Source organism: Dreissena polymorpha, chromosome 1 (genome assembly GCF_020536995.1).
Source record: "Dreissena polymorpha isolate Duluth1 chromosome 1, UMN_Dpol_1.0, whole genome shotgun sequence".
Taxonomy (NCBI): domain Eukaryota; kingdom Metazoa; phylum Mollusca; class Bivalvia; order Myida; family Dreissenidae; genus Dreissena; species Dreissena polymorpha.
The window spans coordinates 209,534,581-209,554,752 of NC_068355.1; the positions used below are offsets into that span (position 1 = coordinate 209,534,581).

The following is a 20,172-nucleotide window of genomic DNA, read 5'->3' on the forward strand; positions in this document are numbered from 1 at the left end:
ATGCACTACTGTTTCGTTGAATTGATGGCAACCGCGTTAACTTGATAGCATAATGGAATTGTAATAATAACACCCGATTCGCTCCAAAACGATGACGATAATGGCTGCCCAGCGATCATGTTTCTAATAGACGAGTTCGACCGATTGAGATATGATTCAGGTTTTTATAACGCGTGGCCGCATGCATGCACGAAACTGTTTTGAGTTGGGTCACGAATTGTTAAAGCGGGACTGCACGATTTTTGTATGTGTTAAATTGTTATATATTGATAAACATATGTTACAATAACACAAAATAGGCAAGACAAGTTATACATTGAAGACGAATTTCTTAAAATGCAGCAAAGACAAATTAGCGCCCCGAGCCGATTTTGACGAAGATATTTCGTACATATTTTCCTACAATAACCGAAGCATTCTTCTTTTTATTAGGATCGGAGTTAGTATTCGTGTGTCGTATGAATAGATATCATTGCAGGAAATTAAAATGATCCGTAAAACTAAATTCAGATTCACATCATATGCATGATATTCATGCTGGTGAATTCGACTTTGCAGACATTTTCGATTTCAGAATTAAATACCTGGCTTATTTCGCATTTTTTCGCCACATGTTTTTTTTAACTTTTATTTCAATTTATATTGAAATATATGTATAATAAGTTTTTTTTTACAAATTTTATATAAATCATAGATATTTGACAAAATCGTGCAGTCCCACTCTAATACTCCTCCTCGGCTGTTGTTTAGGCGTTATTTTTTCATTATTATTGCATAAACTGGCGGGGTGCAGAAACTTTGCAAAAGAAGGGCTTGAACGGGAGAAATCGTGTATTAACAAGGCGATTCACGTGCCGTTCAAGCCCTGTGATGTGTTTTTCATATCCATAAACTGGTCCACGCGCTGTTACTTCCAGCCTTCGACGACTTTCCAAGCATTAATGGGGAACTGAAAAAGCACCAGTTTCCCCATGCATGCAGGGATAAAGGCAATCAATATTTCAATCCACTTTTCAAATTATACCATCTGATCTCTCTTGACAGCAGCTTTATCTATTGGCAACGTCAATGAAGTTAAGGTTATTTACTCAACACTTTCAAAAGACTATGCTGTAAATGTAAGTGTTTATGTACCTTCAACGTTCCTGCTGTATTCTTGAAAAACTTGTGACAATATGTTGGCAGTATTAATTTTTAGCAAGTTTTGTTGGAACGAAATAAGATAGACCTGTACGAAAGAAACTTCTATGAAAACAATGACTTATATTGACGATATAGTCTATCTATCCGTCACGATCAGTAAATTCCAAAATAATTCCTTATTTCTTACTTTGCGCGATTGCATTTCCACTTTGCATAAATCCACTGTTTAAACACATTTTAAATCGAAAACTGCCTATCCGAAGGTAAAGCCTCGTCATTTCTAATGACCGAGTGAGGCGTATGTAAAACACAACCTTGATCTGTATGAAGTCATATATACTACTAATAATCGAATTATTTTGTCGATGTCGAAAGAACAAGACACCTTGTTTTCAATGTTATTTTATTTTATTTTGGTATGTGTGATTTGATTATGCAATAATAGCGAAAATACACATTTTCTCGGACATCGAGCGCCCGCAGATGATCATGCCCTCGAAAACGTGTATTATCCCTATAATCGAATACTCTCAAATCAATACTATTCGTGGGACATTAAGTTTCGTGGATGGCAAGGGTTGCATGATCCAAGAATTAAACACAAAACACGTCGGACAATCTCTCTCTTTTTTCAAACTCATAAATCCTAAATTATCATTCTGCGGAAAAAATCCTATAATAAAATAAAATTGCATGCCGACGAGTATGAAGTATTGTACAGTATCGCAAACAATATCATGTGTTCTATTTTTACAATGTATATGACTCATAATTAAGAAAAGAATTCAAACCAAAATCGGAATCTTGAAATGATATATTTATTTAAATCGTTCTTAATGTTTCGCAGTTTAAAATCATGATTTGAGATCAACGCATCAAAGGTTTGGAGTTTGACAAATTGTGCGAATCATAAAAGATCAGTCAGGTCTTTCATGGTATAGCGAGCCCTATTTTGATCGTTTTATAGATCACTTGTTCTCCCCGACCCTCCCCTATTTTGCATCAATGTGATAATTTAAGCGTGTTTATTGATAGTTTCGTGTATTCAGTATCAAGCACAGGGGCATTATTCAATATACCATTCGACGTTGAACGCTGTTTTTGATGAATGTTGCCCATGTGTTTGTTTGCGTCAAACTTTAACATTGGACATAACTTTTGCAATATTGAAGATAACAACTGGATATTTGGCATGCATGTGTATCTCATGGAGCTGCACATTTTGAGTGGTGAAAGATCAAGGTCATCAATCAAAATCAAAGGTCAAATATAAGGGGGGGGGGGGGGACATACTGTTTTACAAACACATCATGTTATTATATATAATAACACGTTCTGACTTCAATTTTCGATCGAAAAGTGTCGTGGTTAGAATTTACGTTCACAAAACGCAAAGCATTCGAATGTGTGAAGAATCTGACTCTTAATCAAGTACTAACGTACCATATGTGCAAATCGATAAGAACAAAATGATATAAAATAATAATATGAAATATGAGGATGCAACTAATATGATCTGATATAATATGATTCATTTCTTCGTTCACATAAGTGTATATACATATCATAATGTTTGATATATTTCATTTTACGATGTATTGTTTCCTTTTTCATTTAAATTATTTAGAAACGCAAATTACGACCTTAAATCCTCCCCCGGCCCCGATAATCTATAAAAAAGAGATGTTTTTTTTGTATAATTATAGACAGTTTTTGTGAAAATTAATTTAATAAGAATTAACCGTAAACACGTTCAGAGAATGTGCTGCCTTGGGCACCTCGCACGTATTTAATTTATTTATTTCCGTGTAGTACCGAGTTATTTTGAACGCTTTCCTTCCCCTGCTGCTGTGAAAGTCATTTCTTTCTATACCCATCTTCGAGCATGAGTGTATAGAGAAAACTTATTAACTTCGGTAGTGCACTAACAAAAAGATATATGGAGTATTATGGAGGTAATATTTTCATTATTGTTTGTTCATCTAAATAAACACGATGTTTTTTTTTTCAATTAATTCATTATATCAATCGAACAGCATAAAGGTTTGCAATACGTTTATGTTACATGATTATATAAACGTGCAGTTATTATTAATCGTATACAAAAGAATTGATATTTAATTTGTAAAAGCAGAATATCAACGGAGTTACACTTATACATACTAGCAAATAGGTTTTTAAGACAGGGCTTTAACTCGTGCGTATTTGGCTATACCTTAGTATAATGAAATGATCATCTTCTGTTCAAAATATAAAAACAATTTCTTTTTTATCACTATTAAGAATATTTTTTATGGTAAGTACTTGTATTTACCTTTTAATATATTTGTTTTTGTTGTAATCATTGATGTTATCGCAATCTGATCGGGTAAATTTTACATTTTTTAACAAAGCAAACAATTCAGAATTTAAGACACACTTTGACGTTTTTACACAGAATCTTTAAACTTACTTTGAGGTTTCCAAAAATAGAAATATAGCATTAACGGATTTATTTCGTATTGAGATGTAATTAATAATGTTTTTAATTATTTTAACACATGTTATCTGTTAAGTATCCAACCAAACATATGTTAACATGACTGTGTCTGTTAAGTGTCCCACCAAACATATGTTAACATGAATGTGTCTGTTTAGTATCCCACCAAACATATGTTAACATGACTGTGTCTGTTTAGTATCCCACCAAACACAAGCTAACTTGACTGTGTCTGTTTAGTATCCCACACTCAAAAGCCTGAATATTTACTATATTTAGTGATAAGAATGGCAATTATTTTAAACAAAAATGAACACATGCATGCTATAAATGCTTTAATAAATTGTCAGAGTTGTTACATCAAAGTTTATGTACGCTTTGTATGCCTGTGACTGTGTATGTGATTAACCGCTCATTCGTCAATAACTTCTACATTTATAAAGAAGCTCTTATTTATAAAATCTCTGTAAGAACTCACTGTGTTTATGCTCTGTATGAAATTGAAAGAATACTAGTAAATGTATTGACTTGACTTTCCTGCCTTAACCGCCGTTAAATGTCGAAAGCCGAGACATAATTCATAGTTCTTAGTTCTTAGTTCTCAGCGTTCTCTCATTTTATGATCCTCGTTTCCTCAATCATGCTGTGAATTTCCGAGAAGAATTGGCATAATTATCTAAAACTAGATGCAGGCTATCAAATGTAAGATGTAGTGTTCGAGGTCATCTGTGAATTACCCATGTGTCTTTCGCATTAGCTGAGATCATGTGGTTTCTGTTGATGGGAATTCTGGTGTATTTGCAACATTCCAAATACATATGAGTCGTGTTCTGAGAAAACTGGGCTTAATGCATGTGCGTTAAGTGTCGTCCCAGATTAGCCAGTGCAAACCGCACAGGCTAATCAGGGACGATATTTTCCGCCTAAATTGGATATTTGCTAAGAAGAGACGTCATTTAAACGAAAAAGGTCATAAAAGCGGAAAGTGTCGTCCTAGATTAGCCTGTGCGGACTGCACTGGCTAATCTGGGACGACACTTTACGCACATGCATTAAGCCCAGTTTTCCCAGAACAAGACTCATTTGTTGTTGAGAACACAAACGCAATTAGTATTCAATAAAAGTTCCTAGTAAACAAAAACACGAAGAATAGAAACACGAACATAATATTTAAAAAATTATAATATAACGGCATTTCATGCCCTGCTATCCGTTCCAATGTATGAGTTTGATTAAATAACAAACACCATGTCTGCCTCGGAAAATAAAACAACAAACGACGTGTAAACATCGACATGTACACATGTAAGAACAAATCACTATAAAACGGTAAACAAGATTGATTGAATTAGTCGCGTTTCGGGAAAACTGGGCTTAATGCATGCGTGTCAAGTGTCATCCCAAATGAGCCTGTTCAAACCGCGTAGACTTAACGATACTTTCCGTGATTGTGAAATTTTCCGTTTAAAGGAATTCCCTTCTTAGCGATAATTGTGCATCGGCGGAAAGTGTAGTCCCACTACAGACTGCACTTGTTAACCAAGGACGGCACATAACGCACATGCATAAAGCCCCCGTTTCAAGGACGGCACATAACGCACATGCATAAAGCCCCCGTTTCAAGGACGGCACATAACGCACATGCATAGAGCCCCCGTTTCAAGGACGGCACATAACGCACATGCATAAAGCCCCCGTTTCAAGGACGGCACATAACGCACATGCATAAAGCCCCCGTTTCAAGGACGGCACATAACGCACATGCATAAAGCCCCCGTTTCAAAGACGGCACATAACGCACATGCATAAAGCCCTCGTTTCAAGGACGGCACATAACGCACATGCATAAAGCCCCCGTTTCAAGGACGGCACATAACGCACATGCATAAAGCCCCCGTTTCAAGGACGGCACATAACGCACATGCATAAAGCTCCCGTTTCAAGGACGGCACATAACGCACATGCATAAAGCCCCCGTTTCAAGGACGGCACATAACGCACATGCATAAAGCCCCCGTTTCAAGAACGGCACATAACGCACATGCATAAAGCCCCCGTTTCAAGAACGGCACATAACGCACATGCATAAAGCCCCCGTTTCCCCAGACAGAGGCCCACATTGATGTAATGATCAGATGAGAAATCTAAAAGCATTAACTCGATGATATATTATCTATGTGTATTCTGGCATACGCTAATAAGGGACGACGATATCCACTTATATTGATATTTTTTCGCTTCAACGATGCCTCTTCTAAACGAAAATCGTGTTTTTTTCGGAAAGTGTCGTCCATGTGTATTCTGTGCGGAAAGTGTCGTCCCTGTGTATTCTGTGAGAAAAGTGTCGTCCCTGTGTATTCTGTGCAGAAAATGTTGCCCCTGTGTATTCTGTGCATAGAGAGTCGTCCCAGTGTATTTTGTGCGGACATTGTCGTCCCTACGTATTCTGTGCGGAAAGTGTCGTCACTGTGTATTCTGTGCGGAAAGTGTCGTCCCTGTGTATTCTGTGCGGAAAGTGTCGTCCCTGTCTATTCTGTGCGGAAAGTGTCGTCTCTGTGTATTCTATGACGAAAGTGTCGTCCCTGTGTATTCTGTGAGAAAAGTGTCGTCCCTGTGTATTCTGTGCGGAAAGTGTCGTCCCTGTCTATTCTGTGCGGAAAGTGTCGTCCCTGTCTATTCTTTGCGGAAAGTGTCGTCCCTGTGTATTCTGTGCGGAAAGTGTCGTCCCTGTGTATTCTGTGCGAAAGTGTCGTCCCTGTGTATTCTGTGCGGAAAGTGTCGTCCCTGTGTATTCTGTGCGGAAAATGTCGTCCCTGTGTAGTCTGTGAGTAAAGTGTCGTCCCTGTCTATTCTGTGAGAAAAGTGTCGTCCCTGTCTATTCTTTGTGAAAAGTGTCGTCCCTGTGTATTCTGTGCGGAAAGTGTCGTCCCTACGTATTCTGTGCGGAAAGTGGCGTCCCTGTGTATTCTGTGCGGAAAGTGTCGTCCCTGTGTATTCTGTTCGGAAAGTGTCGTCCCTGTGTATTTTGTGCGGAAAGTGTCGTCCCTGTGTATTCTGTGCGGAAAGTGTCGTCCCTGTGTATTCTGTGCGGAAAGTGTCGTCCCTACGTATCCTGTGTGGAAAGTGTCGTCCCTGTGTATTCTGTGCGGAAAGTGTCGTCCCTGTGTATTCTGTGCGGAAAGTGTCGTCCCTGTGTATTTCACGCGGACTTCAAGTGAATTAAGCCACGTTTCGAGAATGAGGCTCAGATTTTTGTGTGCATCAGCACCGACAAGCAAGACATCAAATACAACAACAACTAAACAACGACAATGTTTCACAAGGACAGCAAACATGAACTACAGAGATAACCCCAATGCACCAACAAGTCCATCAATAGAAATAAGACTCGCTCTGGGTCAACTGGCGTAATTCATGTGCTAAAAGTGTCGTCCCTAATTAACCCTTGCAGTGCTAACGGTCTTATCTGGATCGACACTCTCCGTATAAACTTGATTTTCGTTTGCAAGAGATTTCCTTTACACGAAAAATTTAATACAAGTGTAAAGTGTCGAGCCTGTTAAGGCTGTGCGACCTCGACAGGCTAATCTGGGACGACACTTTCCGCATATTCATTAGGCGCGGTTTTCGCATATTGAGACTCAGATTAATATGCTTCTTGATCTGCGAGCATTTGTAAAAAAAGAACTACTTTTTTTATAAGCTCAAATAATGAATTAATAATAACGAGTGTTAACATTGAAAAATCAAGCGTACACACATAAATGTTCGATTGCTTCTTTTACAAGCGTATACTAATGTAAATGCGCATGGATTGATAATCAAATCATTCAACTGACATTCGTGCGGGCAGCTATACTGAAACGCTACATATGATTGATATGGGATAATAATTATTTTAATGGAAGTCCCTGGTCGTAAAAGCAACATTTATGTTACTAAATGCAATATCACTCCCGTATAACTGACATTCATATCGGAAGAATTGATAAAACCTGTATAAAGTCGTGGAGAGCATGCGAGCAATTACTCATAATCGTTTTTATGAACTGGCTAGTATTTTGCGAAAACCTTTCCCGTACTTCTTTCTGATGGCCGGTATTTTGCGACAACCTTTTCACGTACTTCTATCTGATTGCCATAAGCCGCAGTCTTGTATGACCCCTCATATTTTCAATGCCCATGTTTCGGTCATTTTGCAATAATTGTGTTAATTAGATATTCCGGTATCCGGAAAACTTGAACAATGTTTGCGATTTAGGAGTTCTGGTCTTAAGGTACCCGTGAACACTTTTGAAATTAACGAAAAATATCATGGATTCGAAAAAGAAAACATGCACTATATTCAAATAATCCACTATAACACTAGTGGCTATACAAAATATGTTTTTTTATTGATATTCATCTTTCGAAAAAAAAACATAATAGAGCATTTGTATCGCTTTTCATCCGTAACACCGCAATATGATTTGCATATTATGCAACGTATTTTGAACGTATCGTTATTGTTGAGAAAATGATCCATGAATTGCGGCTTACATCGATACAATACAATGTGTCTTATGTAATGTCCACATGTATCTAAAAATTAGGACCAATCTATACACATTCTGGTCACACAGTGGCCATGTGTTTATAGAGACCTGCAGCCGATTGGATATTTTGTCCGCCTAGCAACCGGGAGGTAACGGGTTCGATCCCCACTGTGGGAGCGCTCTTTAAATTTTTTCAATTACATATCCGAAATTACGAATATGTTTACAAGCTCCTTTTAAACCATGATTACTTAATACCACCGATACACGCACTCCGTTCAAAGTATGTTCTGAAAAATGTGACTAAACGGGCTCGAACTGTGTGAGAACGGAGTGATCGTAGTAGCAACGTGTTACGAACTGTCTTCTAACTTTGTGGACGACCTGGAACGGGGTTGAACGTGAGTGGTGTTTCAGAATTGTGAGCCTACTCAAAATTTTCTTCCGATCATCCCGTTCTACAATTAAACGTAGTAACAACGTACTGGAAACGAAATGGACGTACTAAGAACGGATAGGTCGTACTAAGGTCGGGTTAGGAACGTGCCAGAACGTAGTGCGATCAGACCGAAATTACCTGTACGATGCCAATCATGCCACACCGATCGTGTCCGTCCAATCCGTTCTCAGACAGACCGACCTCGTCCGCACTACGTCTCAAGTACGATTTTGTTTTGTGTAAATAAATAGAAACCAAAAGATAAGTTCTTACAACGTTTGCAACACGTTCTATAAATTCTCAGTAAGTTCTTAGTACGTTGTACTCGTTTAAAGGAATTCGCAATAGGTTCCAAGTACATTGTACTCGTTCAATGCAGTTGTTACAACGGTCAAACCGTAAATACAATACGTTCAGACAATGTGCATATAAATAGACGTCGTTGTCTCAAAATTTATCATTTGTGATATTAAGTTAAAACATTGGCAATCTTGGAGCTGTTTATTTTTTAAATGTTGGCTTCGTGCAATTTATTTAAGAAGCAGAGCAGCAATATAATGTTTTGTTGGTCCGAGAAAGAACAGATGTACGTCTGGTCGGCGCAAAGCGTGAGAACTGGCAGGAAAGTAGTCGGTTTTATAATCGCCGTGCAGAACGTGGCTGCAACTACGTCCTAAGCGTACTAATAACGTAGTGGAACGGAGTGAGAACTGCATTTGAACGAGTAACCACTGCCAACGAATAAAGAAGAACTGCGTACGAACGTGATCGAACTTGCTGAGGACGGGCTCGGTCTGACTGGAAACGGTATACCAACGGGAACAATTGGAAAATTGACCCAATTTGAACTAGATAAAGACGGACTGGCAACGAGATATGACGGGATAGTGACGAGCTGCACGTAGCGCGCACTGTGTATGAACGTCATTCAATCATATTGAAAAAAAAATCTGACCAAAACTACGCGTTCAAGCCAGTTCACATCCCGTTCTGCATTTTCTTTAGAACGTGGTCGAACTGTCTAAGAACGTGCTTGGTGTATGGGCTCCTTAAGCCCGAGTCTCTACAAGCCATACCGTTTACTATAGATATTTGCGACCAAAAAGTTTGATTCACACATCGTTTAATATATGGACAATCACTCGATTACTTAATTTTAATGCTCTGTGCACCGATTGCAGCTCATTTAGCGGTAATGGTGCATAGTTTTACACCGCTTACTTTTTTCTTTTTATTTAGGAAGATAAGCGGTCACACGTTTGAATATTTTCCCCATGTTTCTTAAAAACACGCATCTGCTAAAACAATCAAACATAAAACTCACTTAGGGTACGGAACGCAAGATCACACGAATATTAGAGCCGCATTCTGGTGTCACGTAATTCATACAAAACAGATGCAAAAACAATTTAGATTATTAAAGTATATCAAGTTATGTAAACACTATCTTCATAGAACATTTACTTAATCATATAGAAATAAGTAATAAAGAATATATTTATCATTGTATAATTAAGTAGAAACTATTATCATAAAGACAAATATCAAATATTAAATAGTAATAAATAATATGATTATTATTGTATAATTAAGTAGAAACTATTATCATTAAGACATATACTAAATATAAAATCACGCATAAATACTGTTTATAAAACGGAAATCTTGTTATTAAATCGTGTAGAAATTATCGTCATGGAATACAAACAACTTAAATTCCAGATTCGTAAATTCGTATTGAAAGTTATTTTGTTTAAGTTTCATAAAAATGTCCGATAAAAGTACGCTATAACGCGTGAACAGCGAACCATTGAGGTAAAAGCTTCTCGTTTCAAAAGGTGAAGCTGTCAATAATATTCATAATCCCGAGTCGATTTCGTCCATCTTTTCAATTAATAGACGAGTTATGTTATAAGCAAGCCGAAATGAACGTAAATTACATCTCAGTAGACGGGTTGTTTCTTACGATACGGTTACGATCCACTGATAGTTTATACGCATTAATTTCCCGGTTGTATGTCCGCAAGATTTGGTATTTAAAGACGTATAGAAACGAGGAGAGACAGACTCGGACAATGGTTTTAGACTAAGCATATCTCTGTTCACTGTGTTAATTGAAATTATTATTTTAATCAGATGTTAAAGGAAATGTTAGGAAAGACTAATGTACTGTGGAACTTGTGTTTTATGTAGTTATATGATAAGTCATATACAGACGGATTTATGAACGTACAATTGTTGTATATTTGGAGGACTTGATTATGCATAAAGAAATTGAAATATAAATAAAATTGGATTTGAATTAATCTATGACTTTGTTATACATTTGACCATATTTTATTATATGGAGAAATTGACAATATTAGGATGGAAACGAATTGCCTTTTGTAATGAACTGCATTCACTCAGTTAAAACAAGCAAGGTCATTACGGCAAATTGCGAATTGCACTGGATAAACTGGACTAGATGCACGTGCGTAAAATGTCGTCCCTGATTAACTTGTGCAGTCCACACAAGCTAATCAGGGACGACAGTTTCCGCCTTACCTGGAATTTCGCTATGAAGACACTTTCCTGAGAAGAACAGTACAATACATTGAAAAGAGCCGTCCTTGCTTGATGTGTGCAGTCCATGCACGACGCACTTGCATTAAGACCAGTTTTCCCACAGTGAGGTTCATATAATAACAATAATAATAAGATTCCCACAGTGAGGTTCAGATAAGAACAAGAAGAAGAATAAGAATGAGAATAAGAAGGAGAAAATAACAAGAAGAAGAAGAAGAAGAAGAAGAATAAGAATAAGAAGAAGAAGAAGCGGCATCATCAGCATCAGCATCATCATCATCAGCAGCAGCAGCAGCATCATCATCATCATCAGCATCAGCAGCAGCAGCAGCAGCAGCATCAGCATTCTTAGAATAATAAGAAGAAGAAGAAGGAGAATAATAATAAGAAGAATAAGAAGAATAAGAAGAATAGGAATAAGAATGAGAAAATAATCATCAGGATCAGCATCATCATCAGCATCAGCATCAGCAGCATCAGCATCATCATCAGCATCATCATCAGCATCAGCATAAGAAGAAGATAAGAAGAAGAATAAGAAGAAGAAGAATAAGAATAATAATTAGAAGATAATCGGCATCATCATCATCTTCATCATCATCATCATCATCTCATCATCATCATCATCATCATCATCATCATCATCATCATCATCATCATCATCATCATCATCATCATCATCATCATCATCATCATCATCATCATCATCATCATCATCATCATCATCATCATTCTTATAATAATAATAATAATAATAATGATAATAATAATAATAATAATAATAATAATAATAATAGTAATAATAATGATAAAATAATCATCATCATCATCATCATCATCATCATCATCATCATCATCATCATCATCATTCTTATAATAATAATAATAATAATGATAATAATAATAATAATAATAGTAATAATAATGATAAAATAATCTTCATCATCATCATCATCATCATCATCATCATCATCATCATCATCATCATCATCATCATCATCATCATCATCATCATCATCATCATCATCATCACCATCATCATCATCATCATCATCATCATCATCATCATCATCATCATCATCATCATCATCATCATCATCATCATCATCATCATCATCATCATCATTATAATAATAATAATAATAATAATAATAATAATAATAATAATAATAATAATAATGAGAAAATAATGATAATAATAATAATAATAATAATAATAATAATAATAATAATAATGATTTTGATTATTATTATTATTATTATTATTATTATTATTATTATTATTATTATTATTGCTGTGATCTTATTAAAAAAAGCCTCTAACTTTGTGCTTATTATAACAAATTGTTTATAGGACTCTATGATTGACGTCATTAAAGGGCATTGTTAAAGCGTCCATTTTAAAAACAATAAATAGAAGATCCCAATTAAACAACAATCAATGAGTATGATGGCTTAAGTATGTACTGGTGAGTAGGCTCCCGTTATCCTTTGTTGACATTTAACATATCCGTCATGAATTGTGCCTGTTATCTTAATGCTATTTTAGAAAGTTTCGCAACACTAGGTGCAAGTCAATTTTATAGGATTTAAAACCTATTGAAATCGTAAAACATGTACATGTATATGTCACGTTCAAAACAATCGTCAGCTGATCGATTAAATATCCTTTTATTGGCTTTTAATAATTCGTTCATATAATAGTGTTAACTACAAAAGAAAATTATAAGATGTTGAATAGTAGAAACAATCTGTCAGGAAAAGTAACCGCTGCATGGACTTTGATTAAACCTCCCGCACTAGTCTCCACTGTCTCGTTTTCCTCGTGTGATGTAATTATGCATGTGACGTTTAAATTTTCGCAAATTGGCACACATTGTATTTATTACACTTAACTGTCTAGATGTTTGGGTATCCACACTCTGCTATAAACCGAATTCTCATTATTCTGAAGTATATTTTCCCTATATAATTATTTTTGACTCGGTTTATCAATATATAGAGGATATTTGTTGGATTCGGTGGATTATCGAGTTAAATTCACCAGTGATCATAGAAAATAATATTTTCACGATTGGCGCAGCCACGAGTGAAAATATATATTTTCTATGATCACGAGTGAATAAAAATCGATATTCCACCGAATTCAAAAAAATCTTTTATTTTATGCTTTTTTTCATAGTTTATATACATTGTTAAAGAGTTTAACAAAAGAATTTCGCTGGGATAATGACGTCATTTCGCAGTAAACAGTGAAAATTATCGATAATTTTCACTGTTCATTTTTACTGTTTGAAACAGTGAAATTATCAGTTTTAATTCACTGATATTTCTTTATAAACCACCGGAAAGCATAAAATAAAATATAATATCAAATAACAATATTTTCATACCATAAACAAAATCTTCCAATGTAAACAATACAATCATTTTCAAGTCTGAAGTGTAAAGACTTACGAGATATACTAACATATACTTAATTGCTGTGTATTATTTTATTCCAGATGCAATCAAAAAACAGATATCAATATCTCATGGGCAAATACCGGCGGAAGCTAACATTCTTTATGATCTGTGGACTATTGTTATTGGTGTCCTATATTTCTATGCTTAGCAGCAAAAACAGTAACATTAACGCAATTCTGGGACAACTAAAACGAAATCCGGGTGAAAATAATTCAAATGCAGCACCAAAAGACAATTTGGCATACCATTCAAGAATACCCATAGGTGTCACATATAATGGGAAGATTGGCAACGCAATTCAAGATAATGTTCGTCGAAAAAATGTGGACATGTTTTCCGATGGTCTTAATATCAAAGAGAACGGGATTGCAACCGCCAGCTACATGTATACGGATGGAGCCTTTGTGCGCGACAATCAGTCCAAAGAATTTAACTTAACTCAAAGATCGAAATCAGGGCAACAAGTTTTCGGCTGGATTTCCACTCTTAACCAAAAAAACGAACATTCTGGCGAAGGAACCGAAGATTTGATGACACTGGTAATTGTTCAATTTTTACAATAACTATAATGTGTTTGGTACTTGTATTTTTTATATCTGTCTTACATAGGGATTAAGCCAATTTAACATGACCTTCATGCACTTAATACAAAGTATAAGCTCATTTGAACCTGACATGTATTACGACGATTACCAGAGCTGTAATCATGTAATTACTTGACGCATGGTATTATTTGTTAGATATTTGTGTTGTTGTAGAAGCCGTTTTCTTTCCTGAAAACATACAGAAATCCATGTTGGTACGGAGATGCCTTCAACTACACCGGAGACGACGTCGCTGGGTCACCGCGCGCTCCAGCACGCATTGCGCACAGAGTCTTCTGCTTGCCTTATTATTACCTCGTTGGAGCTCCTAAGTGCGGCACGACAGATTTATTTATAAAGATGGTCCAGCATCCGGAAGTTTCAAGGTCGGTACCGAAAGAACCGCACTGGGTCACTCGACGACGATTTTGTGAGTTATACGAAATACTCTAACACGTATAGAATATCTCTTATTATGCTGTAAGGTACACGTATGTACAATAATGTTACCGTCCATTGAAAATAATATTTAATTTAAAAAAAGTAAAGCCCGAATATCTTGACCAATTACATTTGATATGTTTTGTTGGTTTCCTATTGGGGTTTATACGATATTTTTTAGCTATTGGATTATTATAAACTTTAAATATATGGAAATGTTAATTGCAGTGAGGGACATAGAATTATGTTGTTCTGTTTATATACTTGATACTAAACGTTTGTGTAAGTCGATAAATAACGATAAAATTTAAACTATTTCTAAAATTGTATACGATTTGTATTTTTATAATCAATTAATTTAAATGGGGCAGCTGTAACTCCCGTAATCACAATTCAAGTTTTAAGGACACATATTGTACTTTTAAAATGTGTATGCATGTCTCTATAACGACTTGTGTTTATTAGATTGAATTATTCCTGTAACACGGTTTCGTTCGTTTCAGTTAAAGATAAGAAATTTCATAACATTTCAAGTTACTTTCAAATATTCTCCATGGCCACCCTGCAGATCGTTCAAAGCAAATTAAAGAATGGTTATCATCCACTAGTATTCGGTAAGTTGAACGTTTTCAACAAATGGATATTATACGCTGGCTGTATATGACATACGATCCATTAGGGCATACGACGAGTAAGCAGCAGACATTCGTTCTTTTAACAATCTTCTTAAAAACATAAGCAATAAAATATGCAATTTCGTTCAGTTTTTTTCCTGTAAAAATATCATTTAAAAATTATTTTTAAACTATCAATACACTATCAGTTAACTATGACCATATATATATTTTTTATTTATCTGCATATCTTTGTTACCTTTCGACTTGCAGGTGACCATAGTGCGTCGACCCTGTGGGATAACGACTTCTGGACCATTCTTCCGCAGTTTGCAAACTTGACCGAGCCACCTATTACTGCGGCTGACGTTATCCATCACTTGAACCCGAACGCAAAGATAATCGCTATGCTGCGGAACCCGACTGAGAGGTACACGCTGTGATTGTGGTGTCCACTATGTATTTATTAACTGGTTGTTAAATACTTAACATTATCAAAATGTTGCCCATGTTTCCTTTACATATAAGCGTATTTTTTTTCCATCGTTTACAGCACCAGAAATTACGATGTTTTTGTGTCATTCACGGTGTGTGTGTGTGGGGGGGGGGGGCTTTGTTACTGAACGCATGGCCTATTTACATCGCCTATGGTTGAATATGGTCGACATGTAACATAAGCCCACATCTAGTTCATGTTATGACATTAAATGCATACATTGTCTGAAAATCTATGACAAATTTCAAAACAACATGGTAAAAGGTGTTACCAGATTAGACCTTAAATTCCAGAATGTAATGCACCTTTGATAGCAGAAAAAGAAACTCACTAACCAAGTTATTCTGTTATACATATTTCGGCTTTTTAGTTAAATCTGTTAAACTGCATTCTTTTTATATCTACATTTATTCTGATTATGGTATTGTTGTTTTAATAACCGGTGGATTAGTTTTATAAATTTTATTTTGGCAAACAGCAAGTATATTGTGCGTACAGCCATTGCATTAGTACGTATGGCAATTGAACGTATGATCGGCTTCGTTTTTATAAAAGATTGTTTATATGTGTGCTTCAATCATCTTATTTCTTCATATCAACTAATTTTAACGTGTGTAGGTATACAGTGTTCTGCTTACACTTTCCATGTACTAATTTATAACTTTTAAATTAGCTTTTATTGTATACTTTACATTGTTACTATACACGTTTAAAATCATTGCCTTTCATAAAGACTGTACACTCTTATTCTTTTCTTTTTATTTCATTTGACAATACATCGCAATTGACATTTGGTATAAACGATATATGAGTGCATATGCACGTTCTAACTCATAAATGATTAGCATATAAAATAAGTGTTATAAAGTTTTTGTTCCCAAGTTAAAAAAAATATTTCCGTTCATTTTCTTGAAACGACATATTGGTTGGATTATTTTAATTCTATGGCTTGTGTTGTTTCGTTGCAGACTCTACTCAGATTATCTGTTTTTCAACCAAGGTGACAAAAGTCCAGAGTCCTTCCACAAAGGTGTCTCCGTGGTGCTGGAGAGTCTGAAGACGTGTCTCGCAATCAACTCACTGAGACATTGCCTCTATAAGCCCCCGAGCAGCGAACCCGAGTTCCATGTATGTTCAATATTGTTTTATTGTCAACTGGTACAGACCTACTGTTGATTCAACGCCATGCTCTTTTATTTTATCTACCATCCATTGATCTCGTGCGTGTACGACACATGCGGATACATTGATGGCCTCGTGGTCGGATAGATTGGATTGTATTAGATTGGATTGAATTGGTTGGAATAACATAAGTTTGTCATCAATCTCATGGTCCATGTATGTTCAGTTTTTGTTATATTCAACTGGTAGGGATCAAATGTTTGTTCAATGTTATTCGCTTTAATTGTGTCTGATATATATTGATCTCGCGCGTGGAAGACACATGCGGATAGATGAAAGTTCTCATGGATGGTTAGATTGGATTTGATTGATTAGATTGGTGGGATATGGTGACTTTGGATCGGGGGTGTTCAAATTGGTTAGGGTTTGTTGTTATTGATTAGATTTGGTTAATTGGATTGGTTTTGAATAACTGGGTTTGAATTTGGTTCGGTTACGTTTGTTGGTTTTGGGGTGGCGGTATTGGATTGGGTTGGTCAAGCGTACATGTTTACATACTGTACGTCGGTTTGCATTTCATTAGAACGTCACGATCTCAACACTAATGGTGGAATTATTGAACTGTTTGGCACAATCGGCCTCTTCTGTCCTGTGTTTTGTTGACAACACAAGGATTGGTCATTACCAAGGCTTTGTACTTGATTAAGGCGAAACAAGATCTGTTCGGTATGAAGACATACGGTTTTATTTGTGTTCATATAAACACAGAATGAAACTTCAACTGCACAAGCAGGAAAGAAATTTTATTTAAAAAAAAACAATCTTTAGCTCAGTATTTAGACAATTCCATCTTAATAACTAAATAAGAAACATATTTTCCTCATAATTTCAATATTCAAGTGCTCTAAATTACAACCATAAATACTTAAAATTGGAAAACAGCTCTTCATTATATTATTGGCCGAGCGTTTAAATACAGCCCAAGTCATGCTCAATCAATTAAATATTATTATTTGCATTTTTATTCACTTAGATGTAGTTGGACATTCAATAAAAGTCGTTGATACATTTTTCAAATTATTCCGACTATCATTGCTCAAAATTCGCCTCTCTTCAATCCTCAGGGCTTAACATTAACAGTTGTCCTATTGCCCCTGGCAAGTAAAAGTTGAGTCCGGGCAAGTTATTGTATAATCTAGTTGTCCGCCCAGGCAAGTGCAAAAAAGAACAAAGAGCATTAAATTTAGACTTTAATTAGACTTAAATTGCTGTAATCATTTTGTTAAATGTGCAAAAATAAAAAAGGTTTTGTGGTGTATCATTTTGATCTTTATTAAAAATTTGAGGTTTACAGTTAATGTGATATTTCATTTTTGGGCAAGTGGCTTTACGTTCAGGGCAAGTAGATTTTCTTAGTACTTGCCCGGCAGGGCAAGTTGGTTTTGAGGTTAATGTTGAGCCCTGATCCTGTTTGCAGATCCGGGCTCGAATCGGAGTGTACCATCAGTACCTGAAGGAATACTTCCGCGTGTTCCCCGCCTCGCAGATACTGGTGCTCAAACTGGAGGATTACTCGAAGGCGCCCGCGGAGATCATCCAAAAAATATTCGAATTCCTTGAATTGTGTAAGTTCTTCGTCACAAGTGTTCAACCCATTTATGCCTAGCGTCTAGATAAAAGGCCTTGGCAAACAGCGTAGATAATGCGGCGTCTCATCAGGGTCTGCGCTATTTGTTTAAAGGAATTTCTGTAGGAAATATTCTAAATATAGAAATAAATATACTAGACATCCCTACTTTTGGAAATAAATTGATCCAATTTAGAAGGATGGGAGAGTCCACTAGGCAAAAATGGGTTAAGACCACAACGACCTAGATTTATTGCACAATGACAAATTATATAAATGGAAAGCTTCATAATCCATTGTGATAGAGTAATTCAACTTGTACGGAAACTTTAAATTTCCTATCAGTTTTCTTTACGTTTCCTCTTACATAAAATGACTTAACTGTGTGCGACATCTGCAATTTATTATACCTTGAGATGATATACACGTACATAAATTGATTTGTATCTAATATAAATGTAATTAATTTCATGCCTTACATAAAAGTTGATGATACGAAAAGACATATTCTGTTTCTGATGGTTCTTTTTTTCATCGTACAAAATAAATGATTAAAAACCAATTAACTTATTATGAATAATTAATTTAATAAATCTACTTATATACTCACATGCTTATCACACATACAATTGTGTATTTTAGCTGCGTTTCCCCCAGAGAAATTGAGCAATATTACAAAATCAAAGAATCCCGCAAACTCGAGACGGACTAACGACTCCACAATCGGTCCCATGCTTCCGGAAACCAGGCGTCTCTTGCAGAACTTCTACTGGCCGCACAATGAACAACTCGGGGCGCTGCTCGGAAAAACATTCAATTACAATTTGGATGAGATAAACTGAGGTTTATTGCAATTTTCGTGGGTATATGTGCAATATACATGTATTAATAGAATACCTTTATTTATCAAACAGTTCTTGATAGTTGTGTTTTTATATTATATATAATTTAAACAATATATTCACAATTTACAAATCGTTACAATATTGTGAACGCGAACCTAGTACTGACGCTTGGTATTTTTATTTTCTCAAATTGGCGACGCCATAAAAATAACATTTATAATAAGATTTAAAGTCAACATACTTGGGGCTCTAAATATTTTCTTACGCATGTGCAAAGTGAAATCTATTTGCAACAAAAGTGATGGAAAACGGAAATGTCCTCCGTGTGATATATTATAAAGCAAACAAATAAGTTTTAAAGGGACCTGTTTACAGATTTTCAAAATGACAACGTTCAAACAAGGTATATTAGGTTAGATAAAAAGTATACTCTTCAATCAAAGCGAAGTAAGACCCCAAACTACGAATACCAGACATATGAGCCTTGTTCTGAGAAAACTGGGCTTAATGCATGTGCGTAAAGTGTCGTCCCAGATTAGCCTGTGCAGTCCGCACAGGCTAATCAGGGACGACACTTTCCGCTTTTATGGTATTTTTCGTTTAAAGGAAGTCTCTTCTACACGTAAATCTAGTAAAGGCGGAAAGTGTTGTCCCTGATTAGCCTGTGCGGACTGCACAGGCTAATCTGGGACGACACTTCACGCACATGCATTAAACCCAGTTTTCTCAGAAAGCGTCTCATATCGTTTTGTTTATGGACGATCATAAATGAAAAGCGATAAAATAAAACGTGGCTGGTTGGCATCAAAGAGA

The 20,172-nt window shown here is 35.8% G+C and overlaps 1 protein-coding gene across 2 annotated transcripts in view; it reads left to right on the top strand.

Annotated features, from left to right (window-relative positions):
• LOC127864817 (carbohydrate sulfotransferase 15-like) overlaps positions 1-19,425 on the top strand; it is a 22,102-nt gene extending 2,677 nt beyond the window's left edge. The window contains exons 1-8 of one of the 2 annotated variants that reach the window (XM_052404707.1): positions 16-160; positions 13,669-14,169; positions 14,389-14,644; positions 15,159-15,269; positions 15,543-15,699; positions 16,734-16,893; positions 18,365-18,512; positions 19,157-19,425. In XM_052404707.1, coding sequence (XP_052260667.1) covers positions 152-160; positions 13,669-14,169; positions 14,389-14,644; positions 15,159-15,269; positions 15,543-15,699; positions 16,734-16,893; positions 18,365-18,512; positions 19,157-19,356 — 1,542 coding nt within the window. In that variant the 5' untranslated portion in view covers positions 16-151 and the 3' untranslated portion in view covers positions 19,357-19,425. Of the gene's footprint in view, positions 1-15; positions 161-13,668; positions 14,170-14,388; positions 14,645-15,158; positions 15,270-15,542; positions 15,700-16,733; positions 16,894-18,364; positions 18,513-19,156 lie in introns of those variants that run through there. The other variant, XM_052404708.1, reaches the window with a different exon arrangement.
• The last annotated feature ends 747 nt before the right edge of the window (positions 19,426-20,172 follow it).